Genomic DNA, 19,831 nt, shown 5'->3' on the forward strand with positions numbered 1-19,831 from the left:
CACCTAGTTACGTTGCCCAGGTGTGTGAAGAATCCACACCCTTGAGTTATGTCTTTAAGCTGACCTAAGTCCTCATGTGGACAGCACTAGGTTGGAAGAAGCTACCGCCTTGTGTGGAGGTGGATTTGCCATAATGGAGGGAGAACACCTCCCTTTGCTTTAGTAAGTATTTACAAGAAGCATTCCAGTGACACAGCTTGAAGCATTGCAGCTGAGCTACTGTCATATTTTAAGTGTAGATGGAACCTTAGAAAGTGCAGTAGTGTTTCAGAAAAGGACACAGAATCTACCATGAAACTAGCCAACCTTACAATCCATTTATCAAAGCACTTGCAGTTCCCATGCAGATGAAGCCATAATAAATATTAAGCGAAGAAAGTTAACCTGTGCCTAGAGAATTTTAATAAATAAAAAGTTTAAAAAAAAAAAAACCTCTCTCCAGACCTGTTGGCTCTTGCTAACTCTTGTTAGTACTAGAAATATGTTTTCAACACCTCTTTGGGATGTTAGCTTATGTGCACAATCTTTAATGTCTGGCTGTGGCATTTTTTCCCCCCATGCGAAGAAAATTAAGAAAACAGCAGGTTCGAGAATAGATGAGCACTAGTAAAAGCTTTGATTCATACATAGAAAAAAAAACAGAATGAAAGTGACTAATCCTAAAATTTAGTGTATTCACATGCTGAAATTCAGTATTAAAAATTCTTTTTGTGTGTGTGTCCATCAAATGAAGGAATGCAGTAAAGCAAACCAGTGAGGAACAGAGCCAAATCATGTTAGATTCCTCCCTTTCCTTTCCTTTGAAGTGCTTGTTTCTGCCGCTGTGAATGTTGTGTGGCAATATTTTCCAATCTTAAAGACACATTAGCTAATGTTGAAATCCATGGTGAGACATAGGAACAGAAATTTGAAAGATCAGAGACTTCACTACGGTTGGCCTAGACAGTGGAAACAAAGTCGATTTGTTGAGAAGCAAAGGGATGTTTTACACAGAAAAAGCACTGGCGTGAAACTGACCAAAGCAGAGGGTGATTGCATAGTACAAAAATAGTCTCAGGTCAGTCGGTGATAAGTTCCCTTGTCCGGTCTTGAGAAGTTTATCCTATGTTATTGCTAGCATGGGTTGAGTCGTGTATGTATGTATATACATATATGTATGCACACACGTGCACATACACTTTGGAAACATGGGGTTTTGGATACCTATAAAGATGTAGATTGTCTTGGTATACCACAGAAAACTTGAAATACAGAATGCAAACTCTGTTTTACTCTTACACCTGCCAAGCAGCTGATTGGAATCTCTTTCCTGAATGATAAAATCATAAGAGACCCTGGCTGAGCAGAGGGTGCCAGCGAACCTGAACCCTAAAGGTTTCTTTTGCTCTAACCTTGATGTGAAGAATGGGGAGGTAGCGCAACGTAATGCAGATGTCTGGGAATTATAAAAAATAGCCAGATGTCCTGATTAGCAGAAGCAAATGTTTCTTTAATCCATGTAAAATTATATTCAAAGGTTCTCTGGACATAATGTTTGTGTAAATAAGACACCAGCAAACATTGGAATATAAAGGGCCTTCGGCCAACTGACTGGCATGAAGGCTTGCATATAAAAAACAAATTTACCACTGTTAGATCTTTTAAATTCATGCAACAGAAAAGTGAAGCTGCTTTTGAGGAACAAGGAGAGAGTGTTCTCATTAACCATATTTTCACTCTGGTTTGAGAAATTTCTAGTAAAGCGAAGTTAGCGTTTGAAGTTCTCATGACAGGTGTGCTCCCGTCACTGGCATCAGAGTTTGTTTTTAAACAAACTTTATATTGTCCAAACTGTTTTATTGTTTCTTAATATTTTTAATTAATATTTGCCCTGGTTTTTAAGGATCTGAATGTTACATCATATTCTCTATTCTGCTGGTACTGTGAAGATGTCCTACAATTTTACCGTCATCTTTCTAATAAATTAACTTATTTAAAAGAATAACTTGGTCTGAAAATTGTCCTTAATTTCTTAATGCTCTGGTATGTCATGTTACTGTGGGTAGACATGCATTCTAATCTGGCATTTATTGGGTTGAATACAAAGCAAAGAAATATATATAGAGATATATGAGAGAGAGAGAATGCTACTGTTTATTTGGAGTGTAGAACTGGATCCAGTTTTTCAACAACTTTGGGGTAATTTTTGTGTGTGGAATGCATGATCATAAGTGCAGCCTGAACTCTTTATATACTTACCTACCTTTAATTGCTCAAATTGCTCAGATCTTTGATTGAAAAATTGTTTGTATGATGACAGATTCTAAGGCACCCTCTCCAGTCATGGATCAGGGCTTGTTGTGCTAGATGCTGTTCAAACACAAAAACTATCCCATGTCCTGAAGAGTTTACAGTCTAAAATCAAATACCTGACTCTCAGCGAGCTTAACTTACATCTTTCTCTCTAATATTGATGACTGCAAAAGAGGGGAATAAGAGCATCAATACCCCCGGCTCACCCACCTTCTCCTCGTACCTCCTTCCTTCTAATAATTAAACATAAACCTCTTGCAAAAATCCCACTTAACTTTAAACTTGCAAGCACAAGGAATCGTAGTTCTGTCATCTCACACTTAAGTCACCCCGTTGTGCCTAAATACTTCTATTTAGTGTCTTCAAAGAGGATCTCAGAGCAGTGAATGTTCAAACCTGCAAATGCCAAAGACTGTTGAGGTTTAAGCCATCCCTCTCTATTTTCATTGCTGTTGCTCTCCCTGTGTCATGCACTTGTCGTTTCTGTTTTATTTGCTGAGCTTGTCGAGGGTACGACTTTGGAACTCGCCCTCTTCATACTCGTTTTCCTCAGTCACAGCTCGCCGTTCAGACTTGCTTTACATGGGGTAGCGACTAGCCAAAGAAGTGTGAATTTGAGCATGCTGTTCCACTTGGGGCAGCTCTAAATGTGTTAACTGGCTATTTGGGCTATAATTTTAAAAGTAAAATATTGCTTTCAATCTGGCGATGGCAGTGCCAGGTTTCATCCTTGCAGTGTTTGAAATGGCTGAGATGTTTATAGCCTGACACGCAGCTTTTATAAAATCAGGAAGATGACAGTCCCTTAACAATAACAACGCTCCTGGATTCATCTATCACTCACAAAGGTTATTGGAAAGGGAATGTAGGGCCTTTGCTATCACTTATTCCTCTCCCTCCCTCTTTTTAATCCATATTCTGGCTGGCAGAGGCACAAAATAATTCAGGCCAGTGTTTCCATCTCTTTATCCCTTCGCCTGTTCCCATAAGCTGATGCAGACTAAGAAAAATCTGATTTTCTAGCATCATGGGACAACCAAAAATCCAGGTTGGACAAGTGAAACTTCCTTTCTCCCAGCCTGGGTGGCTGCCCTGAATTTGTAAAGAAAACCGTACACCCTAACTGGTAAGTATAACCTGGGGCTGGATGGGAAAATGGATCTTCTGCTTCATTTTCCTTGTAAATTATGCCCTTTGGCAGACAGAAAGCTGATGTATCCACCTTGTTAAAGTGCACTCTCTCGACTAACCCCCGTTCAGTGTACAGTGATTGGGTGAGGATACAGCTTCCCCAAAGCGCACTATTGGGGCTCAGCTACTGGTTGATGACTTGTCCAAGGAACCGGAAACTGGAGGTCAGCTTTCACTTTCAGTCTCTGGTTACTCAGTGTACTGTGAGCTCAAAGCGAAGGTTCCTCTGAGCCGCTTGCTGTGAGGGCAGGGCAAATAAAACACATCACTGCTTCATGTTACAAATGTATAAAAATAACTACAAAAATACCGGGACAGCTCCATTTGACATCCTGACCTTTCTTGGACTAGCTACTAATCTCATCTCAGGTTGGACATGGTGCTTCCACTCTTTACTAACTAATGGAACTGACATACCCATGAAGGCTCAGGCCTTGTCGATGCTACCGCGAAAGTCAAGATAAGTTGCATCACTCGGGTGTAAAAAACCATTCCGCTGAACAACGTACCTTACGTCAACTCACCACAGAGCCTACATCGTGCTCTACTGGCAAGAAATGCTCTCCCATCGACACAGCTCCCGCCTCTTGTTGGGGTGGATTAATTGCCTCGAGGGAAGAGTGCTCTCCCGTAGATTTAACACGGCTTCACCAGCCCCACTAAAGTGACGCCACTGCTCCGACTGCAGCAGGGCCGATTTTGTGCAGTAAAAAAGCCCTCACTCCCTTGTAGTCAGGCCCGCCAGCAGGGGGGCAGGGCGAAGGGAGAAGCGATTCTAAAGGGCTCAGAGCGTCTAGTCACTACCGACACTACCACGGCAGCAGCTGGAGCCCTGAGCCCTTTAAATTGCCACCAGTGCCCCATATGGTATGTTCCGGACGATGCGAACAGCTGGCTACCGCTGCCCCAGCCCCGCCCCTTCTGCCGGAAGCCCTGCCCCTTCCGGGAATGCAGAGCCAGACACACACACCCGCCCACCTTGCCCGGGAGCATTCTGTCAGCCCCCAGCTTGCAATGCTTGTGTCACTAACAGCCCACCCCGCTTTAGCTTTGCATTTCATCAGCTGTGTGTACACACAGATGTCAATTGATTGGAAGGGATCTGGCTGTCTGAGAGCTCTGTTAAAATGCAGACGGGCGCGTAGCAATGAATTTATATCTTCCAAAGCAAGCAAGCACTTTCTGCACTGGATGCAGGTGTTAAAGCAATAGTTTTAAGGGCCATTGCTGCACAAATTCTGGCCTTTGGGGCAACGGCAAGTGTTTTGCCTGCCTAGACAATACATTTTCCCCCCTGAGGTCTGTGCACACCTACTTTCCCTCAAGCACATCATCTCTGTCAGGTTAATCAATAGGCACCGTATGGCAGAGGGTCAGTAATCAGTGTCATCGTGCCTTTAAATCGTGTTGAAAATTTGCTTAAAGCCTGGGCCAATTAACATCGAGATGATGAATGGATGGGTAGATGGGAAGAGCCTGACGCTCAGGGGCTTGTGAGAAGTGGATGCTCAGCTGTTGAGCAGCAGACACCAGCGAATAAAATCAGCCATTCATGTTAGCTCAGTCCACCCACTCTTAATGATAATGTCAATCTAGCAAAATATATACACATTGGAGTTGTCATGAGTTCATAAATCAAAGGAGTTTGTCAAAGGCATTCAGATTAACGAGGCAGCAGCAATAACAAGTCAAATTTGCATAGAGAATTGCCCGAATCTCAGTAAATTATGATCCTGTTTTTCATTTGATTATTTGCTAATGTCTCAAGAGGGAGAATGATTACATTAGCATGCAAAATCTACTCCAGAAGTAGAAATCTGAGGTATAGCAGACCAGCACACGATGACAATTAATCAGTTTCTGCATACTAGCATAAACGTGCAAGGCCCAGAAATGAACTCCTTTTTTTATTATTATTTCTCCTTGCTACTGATCCAAATGGTTCAGCTTGACAGAGACTTTATATTGCTTTAACAGTGTTCTGAATTGTGCCTGCAGGCAAGACATAGTTATGCAGCTATAACCAACCTATCCATCTGCCAACCAGATTGGAATTCTCCTATCCAAGGCTTCCATTAACCCCCACTGACAGCTCCAAATAGGATTAAGAATTTGAAAGCATAAAAGATAGTTGTGCTCTTTACATAGATGCATAGTTCTTCCCCACCCCCGCCTCCTTACATGTGGAAGAAGACTGCATCTGTACTGTTTTATAATTAGCGTTGGGCAACACAGCACCAAAACAACTGCCCAGTTGGCAGGTTTCTGATTCCACCACAAGGAGTAAGGCAGAGCTAAAGGCGGCCCTGAGAGTGAATTCATCCATCTATTATAGCTGAATCCCAGCATTGCTTATATACAGAAAAATATCCCATGTCGGGCAACTTAGCCTAGGGACCGTGGGTGACATGTACGTGTTTTGAGATGGGGGCTTCATCTGCAGAGTCCAAGAATGGAATAAATTTGTGGAGGTGCCTGGGGTGGTATTATACACTGTGGAATTTTACCCTCTTAGTTTCAGGCTGGAGACAAATCCAAATTGTATTGGGAAAGGGTCTCTTGTGATACCATTTCAGGATCAATAAACTGAGAGGCAAACACCTTTTATGTGGGCCTCTGAGGGGCAGGCTAGAGAGGAAGGATACCGACTAACGCAGAGAGTCTCCCATTTCCATTCCCAGCCTTGCCATTGACTTTCTGCGTGACCTTGTGTAAAGCCTGTGGTCTGCATTGTATCGACCTGTGCAAATAGAGGCGATACTCTGAGTGGGGGCTGGCAGCTTAGCCAGTTAATGCTTTGTGGGACTTGAATGAACGATGCCAAAGTCGGGCTAGCCCTTGTTTTTAGACAATGTTCCATGCATGCCAGTAGGAGCGCTCTCTTGCCCTATGTGGCTTTGGTGGCCAGGAAGGCTACGTCTATGCTGCAGCGCTATTTCGGGATACCAGAGTATCTTGAAATAGCTGTCCCACGTCTTCGCAGCAAGCCTGTTATTTCAGGCTGGCTATTCCGACGTCCCTGTAAACCTCATTTTAGGGATGTTTCAGAATAGCACTGTATTTCGAAATTTGGCGCTGTGGAGATAGCTTATTTCGTCATTTGGCACTATTTCAAAATAGCATTGAAATAAGACGTGCAATTTGCGTAGCTCAAATTACGTATCTTATTTTGAGTTCCGGTGCTGTGTTGACACACCCGAAGGGCACTGCCACTCAGAGGCAATAGGATTTCGGTGTTTGCCCCAGTTCAAGAGGTTGTCGGGGTTTTCAGCTGTGATCTGCCTTTTTGCCTGCTGATTCTGTCCCCACTCGTTCCCCCAACAGATTCCATCTGTCTTTGCTACCCGTCAGTTGCAGTGCCCGCAAACCTTTGACATTTCTGATGCACGTACAACGTTCTATCTGGGCACCAGAGCTATGACTGCAAAGCTCCTTTTTGATAGCCTTTTGTCTTCCTCTCCCATGGCTGGAAGCATCACTCATGTTGAAGGAAACCTCAGACTGGTCCTCAAACAGGGGAGCAGACCTCCCTTGCATGGTTCAGCAATAAGACCACGTAGAGATGTAATTTTATGGTCGCTAGCACGGCACATTGTTCTGTGGCATGTAATTGACTTTAATGCTGGCATGGCTATTTTTTGAACTATTTGGAGGCTTGTAGTTCACCTGGAATGGTGATTTTCCTACTCCTAAGAAATGAGCGGGAGTTGGAACCATCTGTGCTTTGTTTCTTAAGTGTAATGCTTTTCAGTCATTCTGTCTTCACCAAGCGTAACTTACTTGCCGACAAAAGTGCATGAGCAGCGCTCCTCTTTAATAGTCTGCTATTGGAGTTGCTGTGTTGGTACTGTAGAGTGGTGCGACACCAAGCTGTGAGCCACCATATGCACTTGGCAGTCTTTGTCTGGTCTTTGTTCAGCCAACCTCATAGCCTTGCCACCTATAAAGATAATGAATGCAAAAAGGGCCTCTGCTTGCTTTTAAAATTAGATCTCCAATTTAAAGAAAAAGAAACCGGAAAACTTGTGGCATGTTGAGATAATACATTTCAGAATAAAGTCTGTTTTTTCACCTCCACATTAGGGATGTTAGAGTACAGTCGTTGAAACGATTAACTGATCAGCCTGGGCTTATCGGTTAGCCCAAAGGACTGCATGCACTGATGTATCAGAGGCAGCAAGGTGGCGGGAGGAGGGAGCCGGTGTCCAGGAGGAGTCGGTGAGCATTGCATCCCGCAGAGCCGCCTGCCCCGCCCACTCCCACGCTGCTGCCTCTGATAGAGAGGCAGCAGCGTGGAAAGAGAGAGGTGCAGGTGGGAGCCGGTACATGTAGGAAGCCAGCTCTGCGGAGCTTCCCGCCACAGAGGCGGGGGGAAATTGGGAACCAGTGCTCAAGGGGAGGCCACTCAAAAGCCAACTCCCCATGGACACCGGCTTCACGGAGCCGCCTCTGCCCCCTCTCCCTCTCCTCCCTCCCCCACGCTACTGCCTCTGTCTCAGAGGTAGCAGTGCGGGGGAGAGGTGTAGGTGGGATGCCGGAGCAGCCCCTGTGCACGGGGAGCTCAGGCCACCCTCGGACAGAGGCTGTTCCATGGGATGCCCTGCACTGCTGCATCTGTATCAGAGGCAAGCCAGCTCCTGCCTGAGACAGAGGCAGGAGTACAGGCTGGCAGGGTGTCTCCCTGGGAGTGAGGCCTGGAGCGCACAGGCTGCCGGCCCGCCTCGGGGCCCATCGAATAATCATGTAACCGATAGAGTTGGTGCAGTTACACTATTATTAAATTAAATGAAATGGCATCTAACATTCCCACTCCACATTGAATTTCATGGCTTTTGACAATTGTTTTAACTTTAATGACATTGAAAGGCCGTTTGAGAGCCAAGGAGAAGATGAGATTTCACTTTTAATAACCATTTTCTAAAAACACACCCAACTTGAGGAAAAATAGGATTTCTGAAGCTGTTTGGGAAGGGAGATTGAATATTCAAAATGCATCTTTAAAACAGATAAGAAAAGCAGTTCCTGGCAATAACTTCCAAGTCCTGTATCTCTAGCATTTAATCGGTTTCCAGAAGTACCAAAATGGAAATCCTTCCTTGCATTAATCAGCTGTTAAACTGTGCAGATGAGAACAGAGCAATGTGTGTGCAAAGATGCATCTTAATTTCCTTTTTGCTCTTGTACTATTGTACTAACCTAGCTATTCACAGCCCTCTCTAACCCAGGCTTAACGGCTCTGTGAGCAAACTTTCTAACATTTGGTTCTTTTGCTGAGTTATCAGGCCTGTTTCAGATTCATTTACACTCTAAACCATTGGGTGCTGGGCTACAGTTGCTTAGGCATCATTGGGCTTCGTGAGTTCTGTGTCTTGTGAAGCTCACTAGTTGGTCTGTAGGTTTTAACTTACTTGGAATCCTCAGGATCGGTTTATACCAGCTTGAGGGGTTTTCCTTTTCTTCCATCTCTTGGTAAACTTGGCTCAGGCCCTTGCCGCCTGCCCACTGTCTTCCTCCCCTTCAGTTAAACTAGAATCTGTAACCTACCTAGACCTTGCTGATCTAATAGCACCTGCTACACTACTGATGACGTCCTATAGCCTGCTTCCTCTTTACAGGCCTCACACTGCTTGCAGAATACCAGCTCTTCCTTCCCTGATAGATGATCCAGCCAGTAACCAAAATTTGGGGTTGGGAGCTAGTTTTAAGGGGGATCTGGACATGTTAATAAATTTCCTAATTGGGTGAAGAGGATTCTGGGAGGAGATGATCATAAGGTGATTCAGCTTCCACCTTAAAATCCTAGCATGATCCCATCTGCTAGTAGCCCAAAACGCTTCCTGTTACTGGCATTGCATTCCCTAGTGGCTCTTCCTCGGGCCTTTAAAAGCTGGCTCGTCTCCAGGTACGGAATGTGTGGGTTTGTGACCTCCAGGCTATCCCACGCTGGCTTTAGATGTGGGTACAGAATTCCTCCAAAGCTAATTCTAGAGGGGCTTCTCTGGCCGATGTGGGCAGGTCTCCCGCCCCCAGATAATCGTTTGCTGAACGTGCCCCAAAGACTAAGACAGCCTCTGTCCTAAGCTAAGCAATAGCATGGTTTTATACCACTATTCCCAGACACCTAATCCTTGGCTTGTACCAGAGCATGAAGAGAACAGAAATCTCCCGCCAAGTTTTCTGAGCCCATCATCAGCTGAGGAGTATTCCTGCAGCAGCCTCTTCCTTCCTCAGCCCTCTATGTTCCCAAATAGGGGGTGGTATTGTCGTGTAGGTCCGCTTTTCTGGAAAGAGAGGAGAGCCCAGAGAGACGACACTGGGAGCAGAAATGGTGTGAACGCTAACATGACACTGTGTGACGGTCTGGTTTGCTACAATTTAGAGGTCGGCCAAAGAAATCTGAATATTGGGGCCCCACTAAACTCTTGGGCAATCAATATTCATGCTAATCTAGAGTGGCTGGAATATGGAGAAGCAGGTGAATTTTATTAGCTATATTTACTCTTTATAAAATGGAATCTTGAAAACAAGATACTATATGGAGTTCAGGAACATAAGTGGTGGTAGATTAGATCAGGCCATCAAGTCACCTGCTTGGCATCTTACCTCCACCAGCGGTCAGTCCTAGCAGTTATAGAGGAAGTCACAAACAAACAAAAACTTTTCCACTGTGCTTATCCAATGGTGTATTATTTATCAAGAATGAGAAAAATTCTCTCCTGGTCCTAACAAGCCAGCTGATTTACACCTGAGGCTAGCTTTTACTGGTATGGATAAAATCTAGTGTGTGTGGCTTGCAAATACTCAGTTTTCTTTCCTCCCACCAAATAATACTGGGGCTTAAGAACTGAATTAAAGCTTCCTTTCTTTCACAGAATTCCTCAGAGAGAGAAGACTGTAATAATGGCGAGCCCCCTAGGAAGATCACGCCAGAGAAGAATTCACTTAGACAGGTATGCAATTAGCCTCTTAAAAATACAATCCAGCTTTCAGATGGCTTGACTCTTAAAACGCTTTGGGAAACAAGAGTCTGAGCTTAGGTTCCTGACTTTAATCTGGTGTATTTGCCATGCTGGAGCCTGCATATCCTTTGTTACTCCCCTTAGTGGGAGAAGGCAAGTAGCATTGTACCTGGGAAAATCAGACGTGCTGGGCTTTTATAAATATGAGCAAGCCTAAGTGACTAATATAGTGCCATCAGCTGGGACTTTGTAATCTGAAATTTCTTGTTTTGCTAATCAGTGGGGACTCTCCAGCCGTGGTCTGTACTACTCCTTCTGTCTCACTGAGCGTACATTTTGCCTTTCTACAGTACCTAGCACCCAAGAATCTCCAGGTGCTTTAGAATAGCTGTGTTTCATACCATACCTAGAAGGCAGGCTTTGAGAGCCACTGTCACACTGATAACCTAAAAGTAGAGCTACTTTAATTTCCCTCTAAAAGTTTAAGAGGAGTCCTTGTTGATTTGCTGTGCCCCCAGAAACATTTTAACCTCTCTTCTGATCCCTCCTCTGTATTAAAACAAATTCCTTGCATCTTAATTGAAATGAAGTTCTACGCAACAGGGAGTATATCTCCCTGTATGTATTCTGCATTGCTGAGCACCCTGGAGTTCAACAAATCAATGCTTCAGTATCCTTAGAGAGCAAATCCCCCCCCCCCTTTCTCTCAGCCCAAAAATCAAGTCAACTTGCCTAGTACCAACGAAAGATCCAATTCAGTGGTTCCACCATCCTGGATGAGAGAGAAGGACAAAGGTTTTGTAAACTGTCTATGTACCTCTGTGGTCACTTTTATAATCTTCAGAGGGGTAGCTGAGTTAGCCTGTACAGGATAAACTTAAAAAACAACAAATAGTCTGGCAGCACTTTAAAGACTAACAAAACATGTAGATGGTATCGTGAACTTTCGTGGTCAGAGCCCACTTCTTCTGATGACTGGAGTGTTCGATGTCCAGAACCAAAAATAAATAAATAGGGAAGAAGGCGGGGAGGGGGGGGGACAAAAAGGGGCAGTGGGCATATAAATATCAAAAGGAAATCCGAGCTAGTATGTAACAGGCAAAACCGATAGCCTATAAGCACCTACAGACTGGATAGTTAAAAGAACCATATAAGAACCATTAGTTAGCAATTAGAGAGGAAGAGAGTACAACAGTAGAGGGTACAGTATAGATGCCTACTCATCTATCAGTCCCTTCAGTACTGTCTAAGGAAAAATACATTTTATAGGAAGAGTACAGACTGAATCTCTCTTGTCCAGCATCCTCAGGACTTGACTTGCGCCGAACCAGAGAATTTGCCAAACCACAGGTCAATATTGTCTAGCAGTATTACGAAGATTTCCACTGCTTGCTGGGCTCTTAGAAGACATTTAGGGATAAATTAGAGCTAAATAACAGCACAGAACGCTGAGAGCCAGTACTGGTGGCTGTAAAACAGTATGGGACTGTGGCGGACGTGGCCACACCCATGATAAGTAGACATGTGGCTAACTAAAATCATGCCGGACCATAGATGTTGCCAGACTAGAGGGGTTCAATCCATACTTATTTTTTCCCATAGCTCAAGGAAGAAGGATGCTGGTTTTATAGCTCAAGATTCAGCCATAGAAAGTGTCAGTGATGTAATCTGTGGTGTGCATGATGCACAGTCCTTCTGTGAGAAGCAAATTATCTAAAAAATGGAGCTAGTACAAGATCAAGTGGGATCCCTGGAAAGAATGCCAGATTTCAATGATGTATTCCCAGTCCTCCCGCTTTCCTATCTTTCTCATGCTTTAACTTGCTATTTTCTATGAGTGCGGGCCCACAGATCCTACCAATTGATCTTTCAGCAGCTTGGGGGTCAGAGCCAGAACTGTCTGTCGTAGGCAATGTTGTGGGCGCCACCAGAGAGCTTCGGGGGTTAATTCTGCTTTTTCAGCAGACAACAGGCTTTCCTAGGTCTTCCTGCTGCTTCCACAAGATGCCCAAGCGTGCTGAGCAAGCCCAGGAAGGAGAGAGAGGAAAAGATTTTCGCTTCTGGCAAATGTCACTAGGAGGGGGGTGAAACACTGCAATGGGTTGATTAAAGAGGCTGTGGAATCTCCATTCTTAGAGGTTTTTAAGGCCAGACTTGACAGAGCCCTGGCTGGGATGATAGAGTTGGGGTTAGCTGTGCTTCGGGCAGTGTGTTGGACTAGATGACCTCCTGAGGTCTCTTCCAGCCCTAAATCTTTTATGATCCTGTGTCCTATCATTAAATATCTTAATGGGGACCTCTGCACCCTGATAACTCATCTGAAAAGGAGAAGAAAACTGCAACCAAGCAATACAGATTTCAGAGTTTCCTATAAAGCATGTTGGTTCTCCTCGTGGTTCTTTGTCTTCTACATACTGCCAGCGAGTCAGTGCATACCACAGCAGAACATGGAACAAGAGCATGGCAGAGTGGGAGGAATGCAATGATGATTTCTCTGACTTGGCATATGCCAAGAAATCAGCATTATTCCAACTCAGACCAGTCCTGCATGAGATCAAGATTAGCTGCAAGCTTCTCCCAGTAGCACAGAACTGTCTGCCCTTCTTGAAAGACAGATGTGTCCTTGACTTGGAGGAGGAATTGTTGTAAGAACCAATCAGATATCTCAAACACACAGTGATGGTTCTCCTAATCTTCAGCAATACCAATAGAAACCAGCGCAAGAGCAGCCGTCAAGTACCTCCTATAGATAGTCAGTAGAATGAGTCCCACCATCAGAGGGGGGACTTGGTCTGACTCCGTGGTTCTAATTTCAAAAAGGATCAAGAAGGGAGAAGAAGGCTATTCTGAATCTACAGTAGAACTCCAATAGTCCGGCATCCAATTGTACGGCACTCCCGATAGTCCGGCATCCAATTGTACGGCACTCCCGATAGTCCGGCAAAAACGGGTCACAACGCAGAAGCAGCAGCTGCTGAACCGAGAAAAAAGGGTTAAAAAATAAAACGTTACAGTATACTGTATCCAGTATGTACAATAAAAAAGGTTAAAACACTGGGATATTGGGATAGAGAGTACGCTTATTAAGTTTGCAGATGATACCAAACTGGGTGGGGTTGCAACTTCTTTGGAGGATAGGGACATAATTCAAAATGACCTTAGCAAGTTAGAGAAATGGTCAGAGGTAAACAGAATGAGGTTTAATAAAGAGAAATGCAAAGTGCTCCACTTAGGAAGGAACAATCAGTGCCATACATACAAGATGGGAAGCAACTGTCTAGGAAGGAGCATGGCGGAAAGGGATCTAGGGGTCATAGTGGACCACAAGTTGAATATGAGTCAACAGTGTGATGCTGCTGCAAAAAAAGCAAATATGATTCTAGGTTGTATCAACAGGTGTGTTGTAAGCAAAACTCGTGAAGTCATTCTGCCGCTCTACTCTGCACTAGTTAGGCCTCAGCTGGAGTACTGTGTCCAGTTCTGGGCGCCACATTTCAAGAAAGATGTGGAGAAACTGGAAAGGGTACAGAGAAGAGCAACAAGAATGATTAAAGGTCTAGAGAACATGACCTATGAAGCCAGGCTTCATGAACTGGGCTTGTTTAGTTTGGAAAAAAGAAGATTAAGGGGGGACATGATAGCGGTTTTCAAATATCTAAAAGGGTGTCACAAGGAGGAAGGAGAAAATTTGTTCCTCTTGGTTTCTGAGGACAGGACAAGGAGTAATGGGCTTAAAGTGCAGCAGGGGAGGTTTAGATTGGACATTAGGAAAAAATTCCTAACTGTCAGGGTGGTCAAATATTGGAATAAATTGCCAAGGGAGGTGGTGGAATCTCCCTCTCTGGAGATATTTAAGAACAGGTTAGATAGACATCTGTCAGGGATGGTGTAGACGGAGCTTGGTCCTGCCTTGAGGGCGGGGGGGGGGCTGGACTCGATGGCCTCTCGAGGTCCCTTCCAGTCCTATGATTCTATGACTTTATATACAGTATATACTGGATACCGTGTCCGTGTCCACCTTATAATACCTCCTGATAGTCCAGCATATCAGATAATCTGGCACCACCTAGGTTCCGGAATATCGGAAGTCTACTGTATTATTCTTGAAAAATGCATCAGCAAACAAAAAGTGGAAACATTGAAATGCACCTCAAAGGCTGTCTCCAAGGTGGCCTTCTTATCTTTTCTCTCTGTAGGCATTCTAATATGATGTCATTGCACGGTCCTTCCTTCACTTTTAGAACTCGATATTTCCAAACTTCTTCAGTATTTGGCCTGGTGGCAGCATTTGCACCTGTTGGACTTGTCCTGCAAGTTTGGGGAAGTGACGTGCACTCATCTTTCTCCCCTGTTAGTAAAGGGCAAGAAACTGGCCGAGGTTTCCAAATGTACGTGTAGCATGTTAGAGGCATGCACAGCCGTGTATTTTATTCTTTCCCCCAGAATTAGGGCACATTGAATAAGGGCGATGCTTGTTTGGTACTCTGCAGTAGAAAAGTTTAAGTGAGGTGCTGCATTGCTTTACATCTCACTGCTCTGATTTCATGCCATACTGAAGCACAGCCGTTACTTTGAAAGTTACTTTGGGCTGGCAGGCTCTTTTGGGCTTGGGGGCCCATCATTCAGAGTCATAGACTCAAAGGCCGAAAGAGACGAAAGAGATCTCCTTGTCTGGTATAGACCAGAGAAGTTCTCCAAAGTAATTCCTAGGGGAGATCTTTTAGCAAAAATCCCATCTTGATTTAAAAAATTAGTAATGGAGAATCTACCACTGCCCTTGGTAAATTGTTCCAGTGGTTAACTCCTCTGACTGTTAAACATGGATCCCCTTACCTCCCGTCTGAATTTGTGAGGCTTCAGCTTCCATCCACGGGAAGGGTTATACCTTTCTCTGCCAGACTGAAGAGCCTATTAGTAAATATTTGTTCCGAATGTAGGTACTTACAGGGTGAGCAAGTCCTCCCTTAATCTTCTCTTCGTCAAACGAAATCCATTGAGCTCTGAGGATCTTAAGGGATGACACACTTTCCAGTCCTTTCATTGTTCTTGTGGAGCTTCTCTGAAACCTTTCCAATGTATCAACTTCCGTCTTGCATGGGGGGCACCGGAACCGGGCTCAGTAATCCAGCACTGGTCTCGCCACTGCCAAATATAGAGGTAAAAATAACCTCTGTACTTCTGCTCGGGAGTCCCTTGGCTCTACATCCCCTGAGCCCTTTTGGCCACAGCATGGCACTGGGACTCTTAACTATCCACCATGCCACCCAAATCTTTTCCAGAGTCACTGCTTCCCAGTATAGTCCCCTGCCCTTTTTTCCTAGACAGCTAAGTTTACATTTAGCCATATTAAAACACACATTGGGCCCAGTTTACCAGGCGATTCAGATTCCTTTGAATCGGAGACCTGTCCTCTTCACTATTTACTGCTCCCTGTATCAAGGGTAATTTTATGTTTTCTTCTGAGTCACTCAAAAAAAAAAGTTTAAAGAAATCTTGTTCTGCTTCCAGAGCTGTGCATAGGCTAGGGATGTAAGAGTGTAGCCTTTTAAACAGGTAACTGATCATCATGAGCTTAACAGTTACATGTGGCTCCTAGTCCAACTCCCGGGGAGCTGGCTGCTGCCCCGCTGGTATGGAGGCAGCAAGCAGGGGGTGGCAGCCAGCTCCCCAGGAGCAAGGCAGCAGATGGGAGCCGGCTTAAAAGCCAACCCACACTGCTGCCTCTGCATTTAGTCATATTAAAACACATGTAGGTGGGGCAGCAGGTGGGAGCTGGTACACCTGGGGAGCCGGCTTAAAAGCTGGCTCCTGACGCGCAAGAGCTCCCTGGGAAGCTGGCTGATGCCCCACATGTGGGTGCTTGTTTTACACGGTTAGCCAATGACCCGCATTTTAACATCCCTAACACTGGCAGAAGCCCACTTGATTCAGCCCAGTGGACTTTCCTCCTAGAAGAAATGACATTTTCCTGTTGATTCAAATGGGCTTTGTGAGAAGTTAGGGAGTTATATGAGCATCGTTTGGATGCCTAACATACTGGGTTTGGGAGGGCTTTCCATCCATGGTGAGCAGCATGGAAGAAGGCATAGGGATCTGAGAAAACGCAGTGGTGGATCGAAGCTATTAGTGTTGGCTAGGACATTACAAACAAACGAGAGCTGAGCAGAGCTCTGAAGCAAGGATTCTACGCTTGACAGCTGTTCGATAGGATAAAATAAAATTTTTGAGATGTAAAGTGAAAGTCATGGTAGGGAAACAGCCCTCAGAAATACAATGACGAGTGGCAAAAGTTTTTGGCAACTTTATTTATGCTAACAAACGAATTTTCACACTGCAAAGTTATAAATTAATTTTAATAGGCTGATCCAGATGGTCCATTTGGAAAATGGATAGCTTGATCTGTTGAAAATTAAACTAAATTTATCTCTCTCATACTTCAAACTGAAGCAAGCGTGAGAAGAGTCCCATTAAGTCCAGCACATACAGATGGACCGGCAGGTCACACATGGGACTAATCTGATTCATTTTAAAAATAAATGCATGAGTTATTGAATCAGGTTCCCGTTGCAAGCCATGTGCATTTGTATGTGCGCGCGTGTGCAGCCTTTTCCAAAAGGCTCACAAATGCTGCGGTGCCTTTTTAACCTGGGTGTTTCCATTTTAATGCAGCCGCCTTGCCAAAAAACATAATTAGTTTTCAGGGCCTATCATTTAGTGTTAGACCCAAATGCTAGATTGATTAGGCCAGGCATTTGTTGTCTTAAGGGCTACAGCTCCATTCTTCATTTATGAAGAACATGCGCTCAATAGTCTTGGGGAGAGAACTGGCCTTTAGAAACTGGGAAGCTCTCTGGGGGCTCCTCAAGCCTTTTAGCTCCTGGGTATTTTCCGCAGAGCCATGAATGCCGATTTGTAAATTTATTGCGGTGCCATCTGGTTTTTTTGCAGGAACCATATTATTGTTGGCTTGTATCTGTCTATTGTGGTGGTCACTACCCGGGGAGCTTGCCCTCATAGTCCTAAGGAAAGTGATGAATAGTGGGGGTCAGCATGAGTAGGTCACAGGGCAGCTGTCCGGGGCTGCCCTGAACTTGATTACCCCCCTGTTCTTTAAAAAAGAAAAGCACAATGCAGGTTGTTTAAGAACCCTTCCCTCCCTCTCTTGAATTGAGGAATAATGAAGTGCCTTTTGCTGCCGTGATTCCTTCTGTGGGCGGGCTGTGTGCAGGGAAAGCTGTGTCAAAGGTGCCTTGTGGGGGTGTGCTGATGGCAGCGGGATTGCTGTCATGTTCGCCATGCTGCAAGCCAAACTCCGCATTCGAGCATCTTCCAGGTGGAAGTAAAAACCAAACCAAATATCTTTGCCTGCCAGCCTACTTCTGACATCCCTCTGCCATTTTAAAACTTCCCCTTCTACTTCCCAGCGTAGAACATTACTGCAGTTCTGAGTCATGGATTTGGGATTTTTCCTTTTTTTTAGTCTTTTTTTTGGAAATGGGTGCGGCACCTAACACATTATAGACACTGTTCAGAATGTAAAGCAGGCATGGTCCCAAGGAGCTTCAGGTACAGACAAATCACACCAAGGGAAGCCAGACCAAATCCAAGCAAGGGAATGGGCAGATCGGTTAGCAATCATTGGACACCTTCATTTTCAGTCTGTGGCTTTGCTTTTTGTGACCTTTCTCCGGGTGACTCTCTGGTGTGCAGTCTCATCTACTCGTCCCATCTACTTATGACTGTTATAAAGGGAAGCATACAAGTGCTAGTGGCCATGCAGCTGCTTCTCTTAATCTAGATAAGCTACTTTGTAGTGCAAATGTTCCTTTTCGAGAGCCGATGGGGGTGAGGGAGGAGTGGTGTTAATTTCACAGTATCGTATTTAACTCCTCTCTCACGAAGTGCGCTAGGAAAACGTCCTGTCAAAGCAGTAGAAATACTTGATCGTGTGTAACGTTGCTTTCTTTCCTCCCGTAATGGTTGCAAAACTAAAATGACTGTGTGCCTTTCATTTGCGCTAAGCGTTATAAAGTGCTGGGGACGACCTCGCTTGTGCCGAAGTCCAAGTTAAAATGTAATTGTTGCATCGACGCCACTTGATTCTTCCAGCATTAGCGCTAATAGGAGCTGTCAGCCTTGCTGAATTTCTGCATTTCTCCGTAATTGAGTCAATTGCAAGTGTTGCCTACTCCCCCTGCCCTTTGTGTTTGTGTCCACCTACCATCCAAAGAACGTGGGCAGTGATAAATAAAGCTCTGAGCAGGACTCTCTCAGCTCTTTGAAAGCAGCATGTTGCCAGCCCCCTAGTTGTATTTCTTTAAGTGTTTACATTTTGCTGTATTCTCTCTCTTGTGTGGCTGGAACCCTGGGGATCCAAAGCCATGAGAGAGGCCAAGAAGCTAACAAAGTAGCTGTCCCCTTGTTAGCTTGTTCCTTTCTTCTTTAAAAAACAAGATAAAAACCATCTGGCTCAGGGCATTACATTTTCCTCCCCCATGCACCTCTATAGATGAAGTGTTTCACCTGCAGTGAGGGCTTACATTGATTGGGGAGGGAACAGTAATTCAAGCCTCCATCCACTTCAGCGATACTTTGCCGTCTTTAAAGGTGCTGACCCGTTGAGTTAAACTGTCATGGGAGGATAAAAAAGGAGCTTCATCCCAGGAGGTAACAGCTGCCAGGTTTTCAACACCTTGCGCGCTGCTGGCGAAATGTCACAAATGGTCAATGGAAAGAAAAATCGCTTGGCTGCCATCTTCCCTTAACGACGACGAGCCTGGTAAAACGAAGGATTTAAACTGAGGAATGTTGAACAATGGCATGGAAAAGCCCTGCCCAGAGAGCCATCCTGCTTGGAATAACCTGCTGTGGTTGGAATGGGCATGGGGTTATCTTTGCACAGCTGGCCAAGAGGAAATGAAAGTAGCAGCAGCCCAACATGAGTTTGGATTTCTTTAAAAAAGTCTCATTCATAAGCCAGTGACCTCAGAGGGGATGTACTGCATTTCTGCTCTTTTGAGAGCAGTTTGTTTTCAAACAGCTACCAGATGGCTAAATACCACGGCACTTCTTTTCTTTTTCTTTTTTTTTTTTTCCATAAGACATCCCGTTTTCCTTGCTCTTTGTTTTTGTTAAATGCTTTTACTCCGTTGAATAGTCCTGTGGTACTTGCACATTGTGCCATACCCTTTCCCCTCCGCTTGATAGATGAGGAAACCAATGTAAGATTTAATGACGATTCTGAGAACAGACAGGATGGGGGTTTGTTTGCTGTTTGTTATGGGTTAGTCATTTTAATTGTAGTGAGTAATTAGAAGGTACATGCAGCCACATGAGCTTTGTTATGGTAATTGCTCAAGAAAACCCATTCCCTGTCTACCGTGTGTTGA

At 44.6% G+C, this 19,831-nt stretch overlaps 1 protein-coding gene across 12 annotated transcripts in view; it reads left to right on the forward strand.

Moving 5' to 3' along the window:
* BTRC (beta-transducin repeat containing E3 ubiquitin protein ligase) overlaps nt 1–19,831 on the forward strand; it is a 174,000-nt gene that overhangs the window by 70,026 nt on the left and 84,143 nt on the right. For 7 of the 12 annotated variants that reach the window (XM_075935605.2, XM_075935603.2, XM_075935610.2 and 4 more), the window contains one exon: nt 10,356–10,433. The exons of the other annotated variants lie outside the window; for them this stretch is intronic. In XM_075935605.2, the coding sequence (XP_075791720.1) occupies nt 10,356–10,433 (78 nt within the window). The remainder of the gene's footprint in view (nt 1–10,355; nt 10,434–19,831) is intronic. 12 annotated transcript variants of the gene reach the window in all.

The sequence above is a fragment of the Pelodiscus sinensis genome, chromosome 8, assembly GCF_052426305.1.
Source record: "Pelodiscus sinensis isolate ZL-2025 chromosome 8, ASM5242630v1, whole genome shotgun sequence".
NCBI lineage: Eukaryota > Metazoa > Chordata > Testudines > Trionychidae > Pelodiscus > Pelodiscus sinensis.